The sequence below is a fragment of the Colias eurytheme genome, chromosome 1, assembly GCF_061535395.1.
Source record: "Colias eurytheme isolate Ceu_HAF_F1 chromosome 1, ilColEury1 Martin Lab GWU primary, whole genome shotgun sequence".
NCBI classification, from domain to species: Eukaryota; Metazoa; Arthropoda; class Insecta; order Lepidoptera; family Pieridae; genus Colias; species Colias eurytheme.
The window spans coordinates 6,216,835-6,238,418 of NC_142980.1; the positions used below are offsets into that span (position 1 = coordinate 6,216,835).

Below are 21,584 nucleotides of genomic sequence, written 5' to 3' on the forward strand. Positions count from 1 at the left end.
GACAAGAACTAGCAGTGAAACTCATAAATAACTATTTTTATTAAACCTGCATCACGTTTTGCACGATAGCCTTTGAACGCGGTTGCTGGCTTTGAATTTTTCACACGGCCACCCTAGCCACCCCCACTTTATTTAATAATATATAAGACAGACTTCGTCACATCTTAAAAATATAAGCTCTTTCTTGTATGAGTGTAGGTATAATACCAATATAATAATAATTTAAATCATTTTGAAAATTATTACCCTTCACATAAACCTACTTACATACGTGAAGGTTGAAAAATAAAACCAACATTTTTGGCCACCAGAATATCTATTCTGTTACAATGCGATAATTTATAAGCAATGTTGTTTCCATTGTTTGACAGTCACGTACAGAAAGAACTGCATGGATTTTAACACAAACCTGAAATTACTTGTTGCGTACCTGTTAATTACGGATTCAGCAGGTAAATGTGCATTGTATACCATCACTTATTACTGAATATGCGAGTTAATTAAGTCCGATATTACACTAAGAGGTATGAGTGTACCAACTCAAGATATCCTCGATCTAAACAAGCGCCGATAGAATTCAGGACAAAGGCGAGCACGGCGATAACATCTCTCTGAATTTTTAACAGCGCAGTTAGTGTAGGAATCACATGTGTTAGCCGAAACTCTCAGAAACATACAAATTTAATATTTATACCTGGCAACACCTTGTTTTACTGGGTTATGAGACATTGCGCATTTGGTAATAACTTTGTGTCTCTTGACAGATTCCAGCCATTGTTATTCTCGTGTTTAATATAAATTATAGGGTTTTATTAAATCTAGAAGGGACTAGAAACAAAACAGTTCATAATCGAGTGTTCAGTGAAAGTTATTATAGTTTTATGCAGTACTTTAATTGGTGGAAAGCAAAAATAATATTTAAATGCACTCTGGAGCGTGAAATACCCTTTACCTCAAAATACGTTGTCATGAATAATTAGGCGAAAGCACTCAGATTTTAAGGGACTATTAAACAACCAGTGTTGATTGTAATAGTGTTGCATGATGCTTCTACAAAGACCTACCTACACCCAACAAAAACCACTTCATGACCGCCAAATGCCAATATACATATTATATTACTAGCGGTCCGCCCCGGCTTCGCCCGTAGTACATAATATTTACGTTTTCTCTACATAAGAACCATCCTCGTACTTCAAGGAATATAATAAAAAAAGAATTATCGAAATCGGTTCAGCCGTTCTCGAGTTATGCGCTTACCAACACATTTTGCGATTCATTTTTATATATAAGAATATAGATAAATTACTTTACTTCTGGTTAGGGAGCCAGGTGCAAATTTGGTTAACTATTTCCTCTCAAAAGATAATTCGTCAGACGCATGAGAGTATAGTATTATAAAGCCTCGTGAACGTCAGCTGGCGCTCGGTTGGGGGGGTGAGCGGTTGTAGCCTCCCACGCACATAGGAAAAAAAATACATTCATTCATTCATTTCCTCTCAGCTAAAAATTTGTCAAATTGTAGCTAACCCAATATCATAACGAAAAAAAATAGTCAGCTGGTTACAACATGGTGTATTATACGTCAGCTGGTGTCTCGAACATGAAAGTTAAATTTAAAGACAAAGGAGAATGGGCAAATTGGGCCTGAAACTTGGGCTAAGACCAATACACACGAAATATTGTTTTTGTGATAGATCATTACACATACCTTACGAAAAAAATAAAATAAAAAAATAAATCAACCGGGTTCTTGTACAGTCAAGGCAAAAAGTTTTATTTATTTGGCTATTATTTTGCGCACAATAACGGTGTTTTTAATTCGAGTGAAGTAAGTATAAATATGTCACTGGAGTGACTGAGTTTAACCACAAAAAACGTCTAACTACGTTAAATTATAATAAACACGATATAGGTACCTGTTACAAAACATAATATTAGTGTATTTCGGTTATTAGAAGGCTTAAGATTAGTACGTATTTGTAAGTGAAAGTGAATTGGAGTAACATAAAGATATTGTCATTGTCTTATAACAGTTATTTATTGCAAAAAATATTATACACAAAGAAATAAAACTTGATGTGACTGTACAAAAACCCGGTTGATTATTTTTTTATATATATTTTTCCCGTTATGTATGTGTTATGATCTATTATAAAAACAATATCTCATGTGTATTGGTCCAACTCAAGGGTTCAGGCCCAACTTCCATAGTAAAATGCCCATTCTCCTTTATTTTCCGTTATTTCCTCTCAAACAAAAATTTACCTGATGATAGCTTATATGTAACTGTGGATAAATATATATGTCAGCTGGCTGTATCTTGGTGGAAAAACCGTCAGCTGATACGGGGGGCTACAACCGCTCTTCCCCCTAACCGAGCTCCAGCTGACGTTCACGAGGCTTCATAATACTATACTTTGATGCATTTTACTAATTACCGCTTGAGAGGAACTTGGTCATAAAATCTGCTGCTGGCTCCCGGACCATTCAAAGAAATCTATAAAAATGTGTCGTCTCAATGTCGTCTCTGTCAATTACATTTCAGCTTGACTAGAGCTTGACACACAAATGCACTGTGTGGTTGTCTACCATTGTATTATGTATGAGACCACATATCGTTGAGATTATGTGACTTGTGAGCAAAAATAAAACTGGAAGATGCGGTCGTTCGTTCCTGGATTCAACATACTAATATACCTACAGACTACAGAGTCTACGGGCTAAGTGAGGCTAGTTACATTTTTAATTAGTCTGATATTCATAGCGTTTTCTGTTAATGTAGCAAAGTGTTCTCTTAATTGTTTATGTATGGTCAGCTGCATTTTTAAATTAATTTATATGTAGATAGGTAGTAATACAACGAAGCGGAATTGTAATTACTATAACTTCAATCTTATAAGATTATTATAACTTATTAATGACTAGCGACCCGCCCCGGCTTCGCACGGGTGCAATGGCGGCCGGCTGGTATCGCCGCAAACGTTACGTCCCGCAATTTTTAAATCTGTAATATCTTCGAAAATATTCACTTAAATCATACAGTGTAAAGGGCCATATAGATCTACCTATATTCAATGAACAATGTATTCAAGGTATTTAATTGGTTAAGGATTAATGCTGTATTGGTTAAAATCGCTTCGAAAATTAATTTATTTAATTAATTAATTATATTTGGTCGTAAAAAGTAAATGACAAAAAAAGTTATTGTGGGTTATCCATAAGAGATAGACATATACCATCACGGACTTTTCTGTAGACCTTTTCAATGTGTACAATACATCATATACACTTAGTACATTATTTTGATAAAACTCGTAGGGTTCACCCTGCGTTTGCAATGTAAGCGGAAAAAATGTAATTATTTACGACATCATATTAGAAACCTCAAAAATAACAGTACTTCTTCACTATTTATTAGATGTTATTATACATATAAACTTTCCTCTTGAATCACTCTATCTATTAAAAAAAAAACATTTAAAAAAAACCGCATCAAAATCCGTTGCGTAGTTTCAGAGATTTAAGCGTACAAAGGGACATAGGGACAGCGAAAGCGACTTTGTTTTATACTATGTAGTGATTATAGACAGCACATTGATGTTAAATAATTTCTTTATTTGAATTATATTGTCCCTGATAAAATATAAATAAAATAAATAAGCAAAATATAGAAGTATCGTATATTTGTTGGAAACATTTATAGTTTGCTGGTGTGTCTGAGCACAAAGCTAACGCGATAACTTTGCTATGCTACGTCTATACCTCGTGTATAAGGGTTCGTATATTTTATAGGAAATATATTACCTACGTAACGTCCTCTTTTAGTCACTAACAATGTTATGGCTAGGACATCACAAAGACTTTAAAGATTTATCCATAAAAGAATTTACTGAAACACAGCAAACTACCGCATTCTATAAGTACGCGTCTTGTGTTTTTGGCATTTTGAATATAATACAATCACTCTTTGACGGTACCTAAATTTCAAAATACATGGTTCTATTAATATTTAATTATAGGAATGATGGTCTACCGAGGTATTAGTAGTAGAATAGTTCAAGAATAGCACTGATAATCAAAAATTATGATACTCTCTTGATGTTTTGTTCGTTGAGAATTACTTAAGCCGTAATATTGAATGTTCATTTTTGTATAGTTTTCCGTTCCATTTAGACGTTTTAGACTGAGATGGCTCACCGCTCAGGCATCAGGCACGTACATCCAAGCCATAACCCGAAGAACGATACATCTTCCCCCCATATTAATATATCATTTCATCGTAACTAAGTGAGACAGACAAATTTCTCGCTACTTTATTTAGTATTTATTGAACCGAAAGGTGTGTGATCAATCAAGCGAAAGGCTACGTTATAGTTGATAATTTTTATTTTTTGTAATAATTGTATTCATCGGCTTACGTTTATGAAACGCTATATTACTGATAGGCTATTATGCATGCTTTTGAATTGGGGGTAATCATAACATAATATCTATGTATGATTTAGAATTATAAACTTTAAAAGGAACTGGTATAAAAGCCACTATGCGGAATACTTAATCATTAGTAAATTGTACCTCTCAAAATGCGCCATACAATTTCCAGAGCACGATACTCGAAGCAAACGCTAACTAGTGATGAGATGAAGCTCTATTTACCGGAGATTTCTAGTCGATCAGTCAAAAGCTTAGACGACGTTTATATATTTGCCGGCATTATAAGTACGTAATTTGTTCTGAATGACAACTTCGTTTAACAAGAAAATTTATAAGCCCATTCCTGGATGAGATGCACCATAACAAAACAAAAAAGAAAATTCTTACGAGCGAAAGCCATAATAATATATTATCATTTTTTTCTGGAGCCTTACGTCTGAGAACACACTTTTTAAAAAGTAAAAAATGTACAACACAAACAGTGTGCAAAATAACCGTTTATCTTAAGCATATGTCAAGAACGGCTTAAGTTAACTTAGTAGGGAAATGTTAAGGAAAAAACTCACTCACACGTTTACCTTGAATATATTTCCCTTTTTTAATAAAGGCTTGTCACTCACGTAATATTTTAACTTTATTGTCCTTATTATACCAATTATTATCAGTTTTTATTACTTATTGTACAAATTCGTTATAGGTATTATATTATCATATATGTATTTATGCTTAAATCGGTGACATTTTCACAATTAGTTTATAGATGAATAATTACGTGTTTCAATGTACATACATAATGTTATGGATATAATGATAGTTGTATAATATATCGCACTATTATTAAAGAAATGTAAATAAGTAGTGTAATACTGTACATGATTACGCTTAAAATTTTTCGCTATCAAATTGTGAAAGTGGTGTTGTACCACGTCGCGGTTGACGGCAAACGCGTTATACCTTTACCGCGAGGAAAAGTGCTCTTAATTATTAACGTCGACGAGCCACTTCGCAAACGTGCCGCAAGAAACCGCCTCATGATACGTTAAACAGGCGTGATAGGCTGGAAAGGAGCTTCCTTTAACTGCTTACATTTATTCATCTTTAATATTAAGGATTTTTATAAACCTGATGGAAAAAGCTGCTTCGAGTTTAAAACCTTGTCGGAGCGGCATAGCTTATTTACAAATTGGCACCAATGCCGACTTCAAAGTCACAATAGATGAGATACATTTTTAAACATGTTTTTTATACACCAAATTCGTCTGGGTCTTGGGCCAATCGTCCGTAATAAAGTAGGCAAAGATCGCACACAACCGCCGCGCCGTTCGTGTATTATTCAAAGGGGTGGAGGCCACATGTGTCCACTGACAATTCACAGTCGACCGGAAACTGTTTTCCTATAGAAACTGTAATGAAAACTCACTGCCGCGGCTGGCTGGCTTCTGCACTGTGCAAAATTTTTATGCCGAAGTACGCGCACCGATACATCAATCGTTCAGATTTACGTTTCCAAGGAGAGTGAATAATGTTCGGCACATGTAACGTATCCTTTTATTATACATAGAACTAACTAAATATACATATAAATGTGCGATGAACGTCTGATGTTGATTTTCAACGTACAACTTTTGTAAAGTTTTGTTTCGAATAGATTCAGAAATTAACTTTTAACGGAAAGTCACAAAGTTTAGTAAATAATTTTATAAAATACTAGCGGTCCGCCCCGGCATCGCCCGTGTTTCTATCTCTCAAGTTGGATCGAACTGCACATGGTGTGCGAATTTTATTATAATCGGTTAAGTGGTTTAGGAGTCCATTGAGGACAAACATTGTGACACGAGATTTTATAATATATGTATTAAGATAAATAATTTTTATTCTTATTTAACCATCTATTCGAAGCTTGCGCTGAACAAATTAGTGTAGTCGGCGACCTTTTTGCTAATTAGTTTTATTTATGAAATAAACAAAGTATGTAGGTTATTAAGCATGAGTTATTCGTGGATGTAATACATTTTTTGGGTAGATTAATCAAATTAGCATCAAAGCTAGGAATAAGAATGGCAGGTGAAATTTATGAAAAAAGCAAGGGTCCATAATATATTGCTTCATTATTCATTAATAATTTATATGCAAATTCATAAAAGCTGAAAAGCTTGTGAAAAGCAGATACATAAACTGAATATATCATACGATATATGTACTATTTGTTGTTGGTAAAACAGAAATAAGAAGTAATATCCTCAACAACATAACATTCTGGCATTGTCTACGGCGGAACTTTTTGAGAGCCACATTAATTGAAGGGCTCCCTGAATGGGTTGAATGGGAAACAACGTAAGTAGGTGAAATATGAAAGAGCTCGGTAAGTTTTAATTCTGTCGATTCAACTTCTTGGATGGCTCGTGTTAATAATTCAGTGGCTGAGGGAAAGACCGCATCGTTACCGGAGTGCCACGCGGTTACCGCTTCACTTCTTAGAGAATTACTTTTTTACTCAAATCGATACTAGGGAAGCAGAGGCTTGTACGTTCCGTGTGTACAGCTTTGCTGCGCTTTTTAACATATAAATTATAAAATATTTCGGTTAAATTTTCGTAGCGAAAGTGGTTTTTGTTATTTATATGACAGTACAATTTTAATTACATACTTCATCGAAGTATTTAAAACTTGAATCAAAAACTTTATATCCCTTTACTATGATATATTTGCGCGGAACTCTACCGAGTTTGGCACACTCTTAGTTTATAACTGGTTGTATGTGGTATCCGTTCAGTGGGTTTCGACGTCCTTTTTGTGCGTTTGTATGCATGCATGCAGGAACAAACATTAACACACCCATCCATCCTCACAATAAGAAAAGATGTTTCGGATTATTTTACTCTATTTGCATTAACGTTGTTTTAATTTTTTCTAGGTAGACATGATTTACCACCATAATCATATACCGCGTCACCGCTTTCCATCAGGTGGGACTGTGGTCAAATGTCTACCTATCCTAGCCTCCGGGAAGTTGACACCACACATAGAACAAACCTAGAACAACTCAGAACAACCGCCAGAATCGTGATAATATATTAAAAGTGCGGTGCCAGCTCTAAAATCGTTTTTTTTTACTTTTCTCGAAATGTTTTAATCTCAGCTTTATGCAATTCTGGAACAATATAGAACAAACATAGAACAACCTGGAACAACCTTTAAAATTTTTCTAACTTCAAAGTGTGGTGCCAACTTCCCGGAGGTCCTATCCTAATAAAAAAAAATTCGTTTTTGTGCTTCAATATTTAAAAGGGCGGGTTTTTAATAATATAATATTCGTATTATTTATAATAGCATTAAATCCATTTATATTTATGGAAAATACTTCTTGTTATTGTTTGTTATAAGTCTCATCAATCTTAAATCTATAAACTTCCCGTAACTCCCACCAGCTCTGTACTGGATACTCTTGCAGAACAGTTTCCAAATAAGATTATATGATCAATAAGGATTTCACTATTATTGTTGTTTTAATAAACTTCTTTTTACAGCTATAAATATCATGTAACATTTATTTCTAAATTCTAGTTTATTATTTCAGATAGGAAAGGAAAAATTTAAGTGTCTGCAGTAGATTTATTATCGTCAATGAATTTGGCATCGCGTTATTATAAATTCAATATTGCAGATAATGCAATAAGATCTATGATACTTTGTTCAGAATCTTGAAATAAAATAAAATCTTTAAACCCCAAAACTGTTCAAATGTTGTTTGTACGGTCTATGTAGTATGTAAGTAGGTATATTATAATTATTTATCTATTTTTTGGTAACCAATAGAGAAAATTGTGAAAATTATAATCAATAGTTATAAGCTTTAACAATATTTTGTGGCATAAATGATATTTATAAAACAAGCATAATGAATGGGTCGCAATTATCGGAGTTTATATTCTAATTCTAATGTTAATATTGACGCTAGTCTCCAAAATGTGTATTTAAATTTAATTTTGAATTAATAATAAAGAAACATTATAGTCGACAGCGACCATCATTTAATGTTTAGGGAGAAGAGACGAATGTGCGACGAATTGGTTGTATTTTTTCGATATTAAGTATTAAACAGCGGCAAACCTCACCCGGGCTATAAACTGCGCCCGTCGTGTATCACGCAGACCTTCACTTCTCCCATACCCTACAATCTTATTTTATTACTCGTGCTGCGCCTAAATTCTCCGATTATTAATGTTATTCCGCCAATACACTATACGGAAAGCATATATGTTGGCTGGCTGGCATCAATGTTTCAATTTTTTATAGGTACGTGCTGTTAGTCGTAACGTGCAATGTTAGAACTAATCGACGATGGCGGAAGACCAAGCTCAGGTACCGACCTGTGAACGCAGCTGGGTACTGATGCAGGTCCTCAGCGGTCACTCCATCTAACAAAAAGCATACATCAAAATATATTTTTCCTCAAAACAGACGCAAAGCCATTCAATTCGCAATCGCAGCGTTCGCAGTGCCCGAATTTCGTGTATGCTTTTTGATAGAAGTGAATACTAATTTAGCTGCCTAATGAAACACATGAACGGGAAATTCATCAAGCATAAATAGAAAAGAGCAAAACTTCGCGTAGCTACATTATAAAAAGCATTTCCATATTTTTCGTAGTATAGTGTTGAATTAGTTATGTAAAACTGAAGCAATACCGCCTATGAGAAGAATCATTGTATGTACCCACATATAAGTATTAAGTATATTTACTTTTTAAATTTAATATGATTTTAGTAGATTTAATATGAAGATTTATCTATTTTTATCGTACAATAATTGCATAAAATAAAGCTTCGAATTTTAGTTGTGATAAAGATTGTATTATTATCATCTACAAAAGGGTTATCAAAGGCCACTACACAATATTGAGTGTCCGCTGCTGGGCGCCTCATTTTAAAAATTATCTACAACAGATAAATCAACCTTGGATAGTATAGAGGACATTCTTCAATCTGTGTTTCTATGAAAGCACTATTAAATAATCATTAATATAGATAATAATAAAACAGGATTATACTCATGATATGATTGTATAGTCACCGAACCTCGAAAAGTGTACAAAGTTTGAATTGAAACTCTCCGTATAAATCGAGTGTATAGGAGTCGGTTACAACTTACAAACAAACAATATGTCGTTTAAATCCAAACATTATAGGTGTAGCTAATAAAAGCGTGCGATATAAAGGTATACGATAAGTCCGCGGACCAATGAAAAGAAAAACATTATACAATATCCATATCTAAACTTAACGAAAAATATTAACTAGTATGAAAAAAAATATAATAATATAATATTTCCTTTGTAGAAAATTCTCTAACTCTGTGAATAAGTTGAACAGTAGGTATATTATATATCGGGAAAGTTTGCCGGGTAACTAAATATTTCAACACTATTATAAAACACAAAAATAAAAGTAGTAATATATTATTATTTATTGCTGGCTGTAGTTATGGTACAAACAAATTGTGTAAACAAAAATTGTGGATCCATTGATACATCTTCATTGAAATGGAATGTTGGACGGCACGACAGATAGAAACTAATAACAAGCAAAGTGCGAGCTCTCGATAATATTGCATTATCACGGAGACTGATTTGTGTAGTCGCAAGGGATTTGAGAGGGATTCAATCTCAGTAACATAATTAAATTATAAATGGAAAAATAACCTGGCGTGAAAAAATATCTATAAAATCGGGTCTATGGGATATCAGTGACAATAAAATGAAAATAATAAAGTAATAGTTGGAGATCAATCGGCGCGATCGCGGTGGGTAGGCTAAACGTAGAACACATTGTTCAAATCGTAACATTTTTCATAGCATAAAATAAGTATGTAACTATGTATATATGGTACGCGGTACGCCTATAATTTCATTAGGTAATTATAGAAATTTCTTAGGATATAATATTATATGAATCCACTAAAAATCAACATTTAACATCAACTTAATAAGTTTATCTTGACCATTGTTTATATTTCAGTATTATCAGATATTATTTAATAATTGTTGTTTTATGGTAGCCTTATCTCCGTAGGTATTGCATAGTTACCGATATGACCTCTCCCGCATCGTGTGAGATAATAATTATTATGCAATGAAAATTCGAATACGTACGCTTGACTCCACAGTAAATCATGGCAATCATGCTTTGACAAGTGAGCTGCATAATGTACCTGTCGGCGGAGTGAGGGGCACCGGGCACGTGCCATAGCAAGATGTAATCTGATACACTTCATCAATGGAACCAATCGATTTGCTATACAGCTTCATTAAATAACCTTTGAGGCTTTAGTAGATGTATACGCTGTCTTTTGCAGCCTTATATTAATACCTAGCTAATTTAGTACATATATGTTAATATTTCTTTTTATTATTTTTTATGTATTACCTAGTCTTAGATATTATATTTGTATGGATGATTGTGAAGATTGCAGATTTTACGTTTAAAACTTCAGTACTTAGTTGATTAGATACATAAATAAGCTAAAACAACGAAGGTGCGGTCTTAAACTAAATAATGTTTATATTACAAAATCCATTAAAAATCACGATCTATAATTGGATATAAACTATGAACAGAGTCTATTAAGTACACCATCAGTTTAGCTATTATTAAACACATTGTCTACAGCATTTCCAATATGCTTCCAATGAATACAATACATAGATGACGTCGAGCTGAAACATAATGCTGTCGTGTTGGTTATCACAAAGCCTTCAAATTGCGTTGGAAGCTATTGCAAAACAATACGCAATTAAATAAATTGGAAGTAGCAGATAGGATATGCTTTAAACGTGTAACATTTACAGTTTTTTAGAAATTATTTTTTATAGATACATGTTTGTGTTTGCCTATGTAATTTTCTATCGGTTAGTAAGGTTTCAACTTTCAACAAAATAGGGAATTTTAATGGAATATATTAGTGCATGTGAAATGTGAATTATATACCAATTACCAACTAGTTTTTCGCCCGCGACTTCGTCCGCGTTTTCAAAGAAAAACCCGCATAGATCCCGTTCCCGTGGGATTTCCAGGATAAAACCTATCCTATGTGTTAATCTAAGTTACCATCTACCTATATGTGTGCTAAATTTCATTGTAATCGGTTCAGTAAGTAGTATTTGCGTGAAAGAGTAACAAACACACACACATCCTCACAAACTTTCGCATTTATAATTAGTAGGATTACAAATATCGAGGGTGCATTCAACAATTTTAATTTTTATATATGTATTACTAGCGGCCCGCCCCGGCTTCGCCCGTGGTACATATGAAAAATAGATGTTGGCCGATTCTCAGACTTACCCGATATGCACAGAAAATTTCATAAGAATCGGTCCACCCGTTTCGGAGGAGTATGCAGACTAACATTGTGACACGAGAATTTTATATAGGTAGGTATATAAGATATTATTTCACTATTGCTTATAAATGTATCTAGACGGAAAGATGAAAAAACAAAGCCCAACGCTGGACAAACAAAATCATAGTCACTTTAATAATATTATAATTGCTCTCACACTGAGCCGATCAAACAATGACAGTCGTATATGAAATCAGATTATTTTATAAATCATAATTATAGCCACAGATTATTATTACAGCTATCGGGAATCTTACGAGAACTTTTGTTTTGCTCAACAATAGAGCTGTTTAAAGTTCTTTCACAATGTCCAACAATTGTTATTAAACACTAGCTGTTCATTACTAAAACAAATCTCACAAATAACCTTTAATGCTTAATATTTTTGAAAGAAGCTATTTCATTGGACCATAAATCAATGTGTCAATAATATTGAACGAGAAAAACGGTTTTTAATTTTCATAATGCTCTCAAGAAAATATAACAAAAAGACATAGGTATTACTCCAAACATTGTTAACTAAAATTATAATAAAGATCAAAATAAGGTAGTCGGGTGTGGCTACATTTATTAACTGTGAATAAAAATCTCCGATTTGTTGTTATCGTTTGCTTTCTGTTTCGATAAGCTGCTATCGTATGCAATAACCTATAGTTAATTTTGCTCAAGAATGTAAGTGCTTGTGAATAAATAAATTTTTGTGTTTGAAATTTACAGCAAAATAAAAAAATGTGTTTTATTTAGAAATAATTCTAAATAAAGGGTCGATAAAACAAAAACATAAACAGAACTGGGTTACCCGTTTTATGAAGTTGGTTTCTCTCCATTTTTTTTAATCTCAGACAAGTAGTTTTTAACGTCCATAGGCATAAAGTAATGACTTTACTTTACTCTTCAAACTAGGCATTTAGAACTTACCTAAATTTATTTTCAAACAAAATTTCAAATACCTAATAATAATACTACCGACTACCGATAGCTAATATTATGCTAATAATTAGATGTGATTTCATTCCGATTATATTAGTTATAAGTACTTGATTGGATCGTGGATCAATTTCTATTTACCAAATTAATTAACTAGATTCCCGTGGAAATCCCTCTACATTTCAAATTTAATTTTCTTTCGAGCGATCCAAAGCTTTCTCATTAAATTTCTATCAATGTGGTCTCGATGATCTAAAACACACGTAAAGTAAATCAATATCGTTATTGTATTGAAGAGAATGTCCGGAATTGAAATAGTACTGGCCCATCTTATCCTGGCCCTCTACATACCGTCGCTCATGAAAATTATCTTTCTGCTAAATCGAAGCTCATGTTTTATTCCGATTATTTTTAATTAACATAGATGATAAATTTACATTGATGCAATCATAAACGCATCCAAGTTTTTCTGTGCACTATAAGCCCACAAACTGTTACATATGTTTTAATACTTTAATTGTTAACTAGTAAACTATATTCTTTTAAAAATTCATCCATATCCCTAAATCTGTTTTTACGTGAAGGCAGACATCCATACAAACATACTCTCGCGTTTATAGTTGGTATTAGTATGATTTTAATGATATTGATCTTAAGTATGTTTTTCCAAATCTTGATGAATCAACTTTTACTTATTTCAAATCTTTAGTGTGTATGGAAATAAACAAACAAATGTTATAAACATTATTTTTTAATACAAATCAATGATGAAATTATGAACTTACTGACACTTGACACAAAAAGTTCAATTCATATTGTATGAGCATCATATTTCGATTAAAAGGGATTACTTTGTTATGAAAACAAATCCGAACTGCAATAATGGTTTTTGTTATTTTTTTCGAATGTTGGGAATTTTATAAACCTTTTTTTGGTGAGCAATCTCGGATTCGATTTACAAAACTATCAGTGTTAGATTCGCAGTCATGGGAAAAAAAGGATGAACGTGTCGTAGACATAGCGTGGGTGTACCTACATCAAATATCCTATAGATACATATACATTGTAAATATAGAAAGGATGTAGATTGTAGGTAGACTAAAATTATGATATCGAAGTACCAATTAATAGTGATGTTAGGCGACCCATGGTAACCATTAGTAACTACAGATTAGTACCTACTACCTATGTGCAGTGACTATGTACAGTGCACTTAGACGAGTAAACCGCAAGAGTTAACCTAATGTTGTTATAATTGTTTTAGTACACAAGAACTACTTTAATATAAAAGTTAAAGCGTTCCACTTAGAATCTAACTTAAATTGCCGGATAACAGCATTTATATGAAGTCTGTGAACGCAGAGCACAGTATTAAATTAATATAACGAAGTACTTTTGTGATCATAACGTAAATTAGCAGTTTTGGTCAAAGCATATTGTATCATAAATTCGTGAAACACGCTTCGGCGGCGGGCGGCGAAATAAATCTCCAATATTATACTCATGTGTGGAATCGGTACACCGTACAAGGGACGTTTTTAAACAAATACATTTTATATCACGACGTGCGAAGCTGACTTTTATATTCTATGGTATAGTATTATAGAGGTGAGTCGGTGTAAAAATAGCAATTATTTTACAATATTATATATCCATACTAATATTATAAATGCGAAAGTAACTCTGTCTGTCTGTCTGTTACTCAATCACGCCTTCACTACTGAACCAATTTGCATGTAATTTGGTATGGAGATATTTTGATACCCGAGAAAGGACATAGGATAGGTTTTATCCCGGAAATCCTACGGGAACGGCTTTTTCTTTGAAAACGCGGGCGAAGCAGCGGGCGGAAAGCTAGTCACCTATAAACTCAGAAATAATATTGCAGTTTTCTGCTAGTAGAAGACTTTCCAAACTAGTTTTCCCCCATTTCATACGGACAGAGTTGGGGTGTTCCGTGTTCATCACATAGTACAAAACAAAGTAGCTGTCGCTCTCCGTCCCTACTACCTATGTATGCTTAAAATCTTGAAAACCATTTAATTACCAATTATATCATATACTTATGTAGCTCTTTCAAGAGTACTCTTTAAACAAAACATGTTTCTATTGTCTAATGATAAAATATAATGTAAACGTTGATTTTCTTTTGTGTTTTGTAGGAAATTCTGTAGTAGGTATAGGTACCTACACCTATTAAGTATCAGCATTACACCAATGCGAATCCGGGGCGGGTCGCTAGTTTAATTTAAGTTTTAACCCAGAACTGAGCCCCGAACGGCCCGATCGGGCCACGACACAATAGATTTTCTATTGTGTCTGTGATTCCGGGGCCTGAGTTATTAAAGAGAACTTTTAACTTATATACAACCAAGCCAGTCTTTAATTATAAAATGTACCCTGTATGTTTATATTATGTACGTATATACTCACTGCCAGGCGACCGCAAGGCATAAGGAGCGTAATACAAACTGACACAGTGAGACAGGGACATAGAAATCAGGCTTCTAAATAAACAAAACTATTTTTATATTGTATTATGTAATTTTTTTTTCAGGTAGTTCAAGTTTGTATTTTTAGATTCGGAAATTCGATACACTGAATGTATTAAATTAAAACAAATTATTCAAAATAATATATCTCTTAACATACCTAAATGATAAAACATATTGCGAAGTTGACTTATTATTACACCGTTAAAACTAATGGCCAATTAATTTTATATTATATAATAATATTCTTTCTCGTATTCTCGGTATCGCACAAACGAGCCAATCTATGAAACTACCTTTCAAGAAATAGAGCTAATTAAGAGGTTGTTTTTATTGCACCTACACTATTATATTTTTGTCCGTATCCTGTAATAATAAATGAATATAGTTTACAGATACCCACCTCCTGCCCATTCAGTTTATTGATCGAAACATAAGTATGTAAGTATATTAATAAAATATGAATCTGCGTTAAAATAACGATGACATTAGGTATAGATTTTACAGTCTGGGATACGTAAAAATGCGTTAGAAGGCGTGGAGGAAAAATCTAACATTTGCTGCAATGAGTTTGTGAAATATTTGTTCTGGCAAAAATCCACAATTTGTGTATAAAAGTCAATCAAATACACTTCGTAAGAAATATAAAAGGCAGTTTTGACTTTTGAGGCTACGACGCGCGCAATTAAATTATACACATCACGACGAGACGGCCGTCACAACAGAATTCTTAATATTCAAACAAGGTTACATTTTTCTTTCTGGATTTATATCCTCAAATTTAATTTTAGCAAAATGCGATAACGGTTTCACGACACGCAAGGAAATAGAAATAATTCAATTACAATGTTAATTTGGACAAATATAATATGTACCACGAAATGTATGATATTGTTGACAATATGTTAGTTGCACTTAATTAATTTTAATAATTAACCACAAATATATCGACTCAATAAATAGCGTTATATACTTGCACATATTATTGTAATACTAAAAATGAATTCAATATAAATTTCATAAATTAAATTAGGTTTCAACTTCCAATGATGCATGATCATTACAGTGATGAATAGGTAAACATTTATTGCATACTAGTGGTCCGCCCCGGCTTCGCCCGTGGTACATATTTCACAATAAAAGGTAGCCTATGTCCTTTCTCGGATATCAAAATATCTCCATATCAAATTTCATGCAAATTGGTTCAGTAGTTTAGGCGTGATTGAGTAACAGACAGACAGACAGAGTTACTTTCGCATTTATAATATTAATAAGTATGGATTTTATATCATATTGACATAATAATTGCATAATAAATATTTACTATAATTAATATTTTTAAATCTTATATATAAAATTCTCGTGTCACAATGTTAGTCTGCATACTCCTCCGAAACGGGTGGACCGATTCTCATGAAATTTTCTGTGCATATCGGGTAAGTCTGAGAATCGGCCAACATCTATTTTTCATATGTACCATGGGCGAAGCCGGGGCGGACCGCTAGTGATATTATAAAATCACTGGCTTTCCGCCCGCGGCTTCGCTCGCTTTGTCTAAAACGTAATAAATTATATACTAAAACCTTCCTCTTGAATCACTCTATCTATTAAATAAATAAAACCGGCCAAGTGCGAGTCGGGCTCGCGCACAAAGGGTTCCGTAGCAGCAAATATAATAAATTACAGTTAAATCAACCTATCTCAAAAACTATAAGAGATACTTTGATCAAACCAAAAATCGTTGAAAGAGTTAATTAGCATGCATCACCTCTATTTTTTTTAGAATTTTATACCCCGTAGTTATAAAAATAGAGGGGGGGGGACATACTTTTTACGACTTTGAGAGCTGATATCTCAAAAACCGTTCACTTTAAGAAAAATGTTTTTTAGAAAACTTTATATCATTTTAAAAGACCTTTCCATTGATACCCCACACGGGTATGTACATCGAAAAAAAAAATTTCATCCCTCAGTTACATGTATGGGGGGCCCCACCCCCAATTCTTTTTTTTACTATTTAGTGTCATATTTTTGTAGCGGTTCATACAACACATATTCCCATCAAATTTCATCACTGTAGTACTAATAGTTTCCGAGTAAATCGGCTGTGACAGACGGACAGACGGACAGACGGACAGACGGACATGACGAAACTATAAGGGTTCCGTTTTTGCCATTTTGGCTACGGAACCCTAAAAAAACGCATCAAAATCCGTTGCTTAAATCCGTAGCTTTAAAGATTTAAGCATACATAGGGACATAGGGACAGAGAAAGCGACTTTGTTTTATACTATGTAGTGATGACTTAATCTTTCTTATTTTATCAAAATCAAACTATAACAGTACAGGAGCTATAAGTAATAATTATGAATTCGAAATATCCACACAATTTCGTCAATTCCCGTCATTAACGAAAGGAAGTGTATAAATAATTCAATATATTTTTACGGAAGTCTTTCCGATTGTACAATCAAGGATTTTAGTGACCATTTATATTTAATAGGATTTTCATATAATAGATAGGTAATTCAAGTATTTTCAGGACACAGAGCACAAAGCAAACTAATTAGGAGATAATAGAAACATCATGCCATGCAATGGATACTTTTAGATAGGTACTACAGTTTGAACGAGACAATATTTAGTATTTCGGGATTCGAAAAGAGATGTTTTCTTTTCACTCAGGATGGGTGGGTCGTGGCTCGTGTCTCGTGGCCCGTGGGATGTATCATCATATCATGTGGGATTGTCGGATACATCAGTAGGCTTATTTAGGCGATAATTGCCATCAAATATCGACATACATGTTAAAGGTTACGTTTGATGTGAGCTTATATACCTACCTCAGAAAATAAGAATTTAATTTCCATATTAAGAATAAAATGGAAACAGCCATTTTGGCTACCAACACAGCTATAGCAGTGCCCCAGTTACGCCACTGATTTTAAACATTCACCTATATTTTACATTATAATAATATAATACATATTACAGCTACATTGCATTATTTTCATCGGAGAACTTTATTTACGTATACCCACCATAATACATATATGTATATTTATTTTAACCATTAGTAAAAGGTCAGGAAAGTGAGTAAAACATTTGAAATAAACATGTAATGTACATTGTACATGCTGTATTTCATAATGCAATTCGTGGAGTCAAAGTTAGGCACAAGAAGAAAGGTACATGAATTATAAATATTATAATGTGCAAAATTTTCACATGTAGGTACGTTAACTGTAATAAGAGTAACGACGAAAGTTTTGCGTTAACACAATATGAAGTGTGCTCGACTTAGTCAGGTAATCATGAAATAGGTAAGGTATAATATGTATCCTGATTTATCTTTTTAGGGTTCTGTACCCAAAAAGAGAATTATGTGGACCTGTCTGTCTGGCCATCCGTTTGTCATCAGGCTGTCCGCTGTATCTTATGAACTGTCCTTATAATAGAGTTATTTTTTTAGCGATTATGCATTTTTGTTGCCACCATAACAACAAATAATAAAAAATATAGGTTACGTAATGGTTGGCACGGTCATAAATGGGATGGATGACCAATTTTTGCCGTTGCTTTATAGCTTATATGTACCTACGGCTTATTATATGCCTCATTTAGGTCGCTTTTTTACTGATACAAATGAAGATCCTAAAAATTACAAGTATCAATAGCTTCCCTTTTACTACGAAATTTTGCCATACCTAGAAGCTGCGCGGAACGACATTTATTTTATTAAAAGCTTATTCTTCTTAGATTATCATCATATATATGATATTTCACTATATATTTAATGTTGATTTCTCTAAATCTTCTTTGTATAGTAACTATAGTTTCGTATTCATTTATTAAGCTGGAGGTATTTAATATTGATTTCTCTCGAAAATTCTTGTCCATTCAGGCTGTGCATTCATTACCTTCTACCTCTTGGCAAAACCGCAATTCACTTAGAGAGTTAGTTTTCCAAAGACCTAAATGTATCTAACGTAATTTAGGATTAAAAATTTTCGAATGGTTTTCGTGCTAATTGCATTGCAATCTCGTATTTCTTATTTAATTACATTGATTAAGAAATTAGCTATGCTCTTTACGTTTACTTCGATTCGGAGGTAATGCATTCGTTTTATGCAAATTAGTGCAAGTACTTATTTTCTTTCTCTTTGCTAGTATTTTTATCACGAAGACCGTTATAGGTATCGAACTCAATCGACCGTGTAGTAACTTAATTTTTTTATCAATAAATAAGAGAGCTGTGTATACCTACCAGTTACCATTACCACAGCCATTACTTTAAAAATGGTTTTCTATTTTTTCGTGTTAAAATCTTTAAATAATACAAATACATACCTATTACCTATATTTTTTTCATACAGTAGACATTAATCATTCCTATCTGATTTGTATAACTTTACTGTAAAATAATCTTTGAAAAACTAAGATAAGATTAGTTATACCTACCTACATGTTAAATTGTAATAATTCATTACCTATGATGTAAATGATTTAATTTTGCACTGTTAAACTATGAGATTTTTTCATGAATTCTGAATGTATATTTTATGTAGGTTGGTTACCTATATGTACATTTTCGTTTAACATAGGTAGTAGGCACTACTGCTCATAGGTATAAGGTACGTAGGTAGGTTATTAAAAAATCGTTAATTTAACGCATTTTTAACGTTTATACTCTTAATAGGTACTAATATAATAAATAACATAGAGTTGTATGGTTCGTTTATTTGAACACGCTAATCTCAGACACTACTGGACCAATTAAAAAAAATATTTCACCCGGAATTACCTAAGTAATTTCTGGGTGCTATGGGCTGCATAATATGGTGCTACCGACTAGGTACCACGGACGAAGCCTGACGGACCGGTTTATTACAAAAATATTTTTGATAATATGACCTATTTTATATACATATAGATATAGTTAACTAGTGTTAATCATATTTACACAATAACCTTTAAAAATTTAATTTTGTGGTAAAATTTATATGTAATAATTAAAATTTGCCTAATAGATATTAATTATCATACCATACCTAGTCCATAATGATTATAAAATAAGAATGTGTGTGGTAAATGGATTGACGCATTTGTTTTCGTCGTTACAAAAATGGGTTTACGGACTCAGTAAAGTAATATAGGTCGGTCACACAATATTATTTATGTATGCCTACGTGCAGAAGCCAACAGTGTATTTGGAAGTTGCATCTATAATGTAAAAACGTGGCCAAAGTTTTATACATAAACTAAAACCCGCATACCGACGAAAAGCTCGAACATCCGGTTTGATAACAATTGAATTTTAAATGGTTTTATGTAATAAACATGAATAATATTTTTTTATATAAGTAATATTATGTAGATATTGTTTTGTCCACTTACCTAGAATCAAACTTGTGGCCGTCATCAAGTGTACCGGTATAGTGCATCGTAAGCATATCGCCATTCTTGGATTTGACAGTGCATCCCTCGGGAGTGCTGACTACTTCGACCTTTAATTCGGTCACATCGGAGCCCGCCAACGTGGCCCCCACTAATGCCAGTACTGCAAGCACGCAGCGCAACGCCATGATAAAGTTACGAAAAGTTTTAAGGTGAACCCAAAACACGTCCTCTTTGTGCGTTCGCTCCAAATGAACTGACTGGTTTCGGTTTCCGCCAACTTGGAAGTTGGATAAACTTTGCCAGATCGCCGCTGTACAGTTATCGCTCAATCAACAATGCTGCGTCTCACTTTGTTTTAAGTGAACAGTTAGCATTAGAGCGAGATAAGCATAGTTTTATCAATTTATAATGTGAGGATGACGCGGCTAGCGTGCACGCTTGCCACGCACGCGAAAGATGACGTATGACGTGTGCCACTTTGGATGATCAGTGACGATGACTTATTTTATTTTAAAACTTATTTTGTTCTGGTAATGTCTGGTAATTAAAATTTTGAATAAGAACTGGTAACATTAAAAACGTACATACACCGTACGCTATATTTTCAATTTTACCCATACACTTTGAAAATATAAATTCACTAACTATCCTTAATCTTGAAATAGATTTCGAAAAAAGCTTTCGTCGATCCGTTTAGCTTTTGTATTATTTTTTCTTGATTTTCTCTCATCAGAGCAATCAGCAAAGGGCTCCAATTTTATCTATAGAAATAATACGCAGTAGGTATAATACAATAATTCATAATTGTATTTGAAGAACTCTCTAAAATACTCCACACATGACGCACGAATAATATTTTATTTTCATCCGCCGTTCATATTATTCCGATGTATGGAATGCTTCTAAAATAAGGTAGGTTTTGTTTGT

The 21,584-nt window shown here is 33.2% G+C and overlaps 1 protein-coding gene across 2 annotated transcripts in view; it reads right to left on the minus strand.

Annotated features, from left to right (window-relative positions):
* The window catches only part of Fkbp14 (peptidyl-prolyl cis-trans isomerase Fkb14), a 33,204-nt gene extending 12,280 nt beyond the window's left edge, over positions 1 to 20,924 (minus strand). Inside the window, exon 1 of one of the 2 annotated variants that reach the window (XM_090102138.1) lies at positions 20,655 to 20,924. In XM_090102138.1, the coding sequence (XP_089958264.1) occupies positions 20,655 to 20,842 (188 nt within the window). In that variant the 5' untranslated portion in view covers positions 20,843 to 20,924. The remainder of the gene's footprint in view (positions 1 to 20,654) is intronic. The other variant, XM_090102145.1, reaches the window with a different exon arrangement.
* Between the last annotated feature and the right edge of the window lie 660 nt (positions 20,925 to 21,584).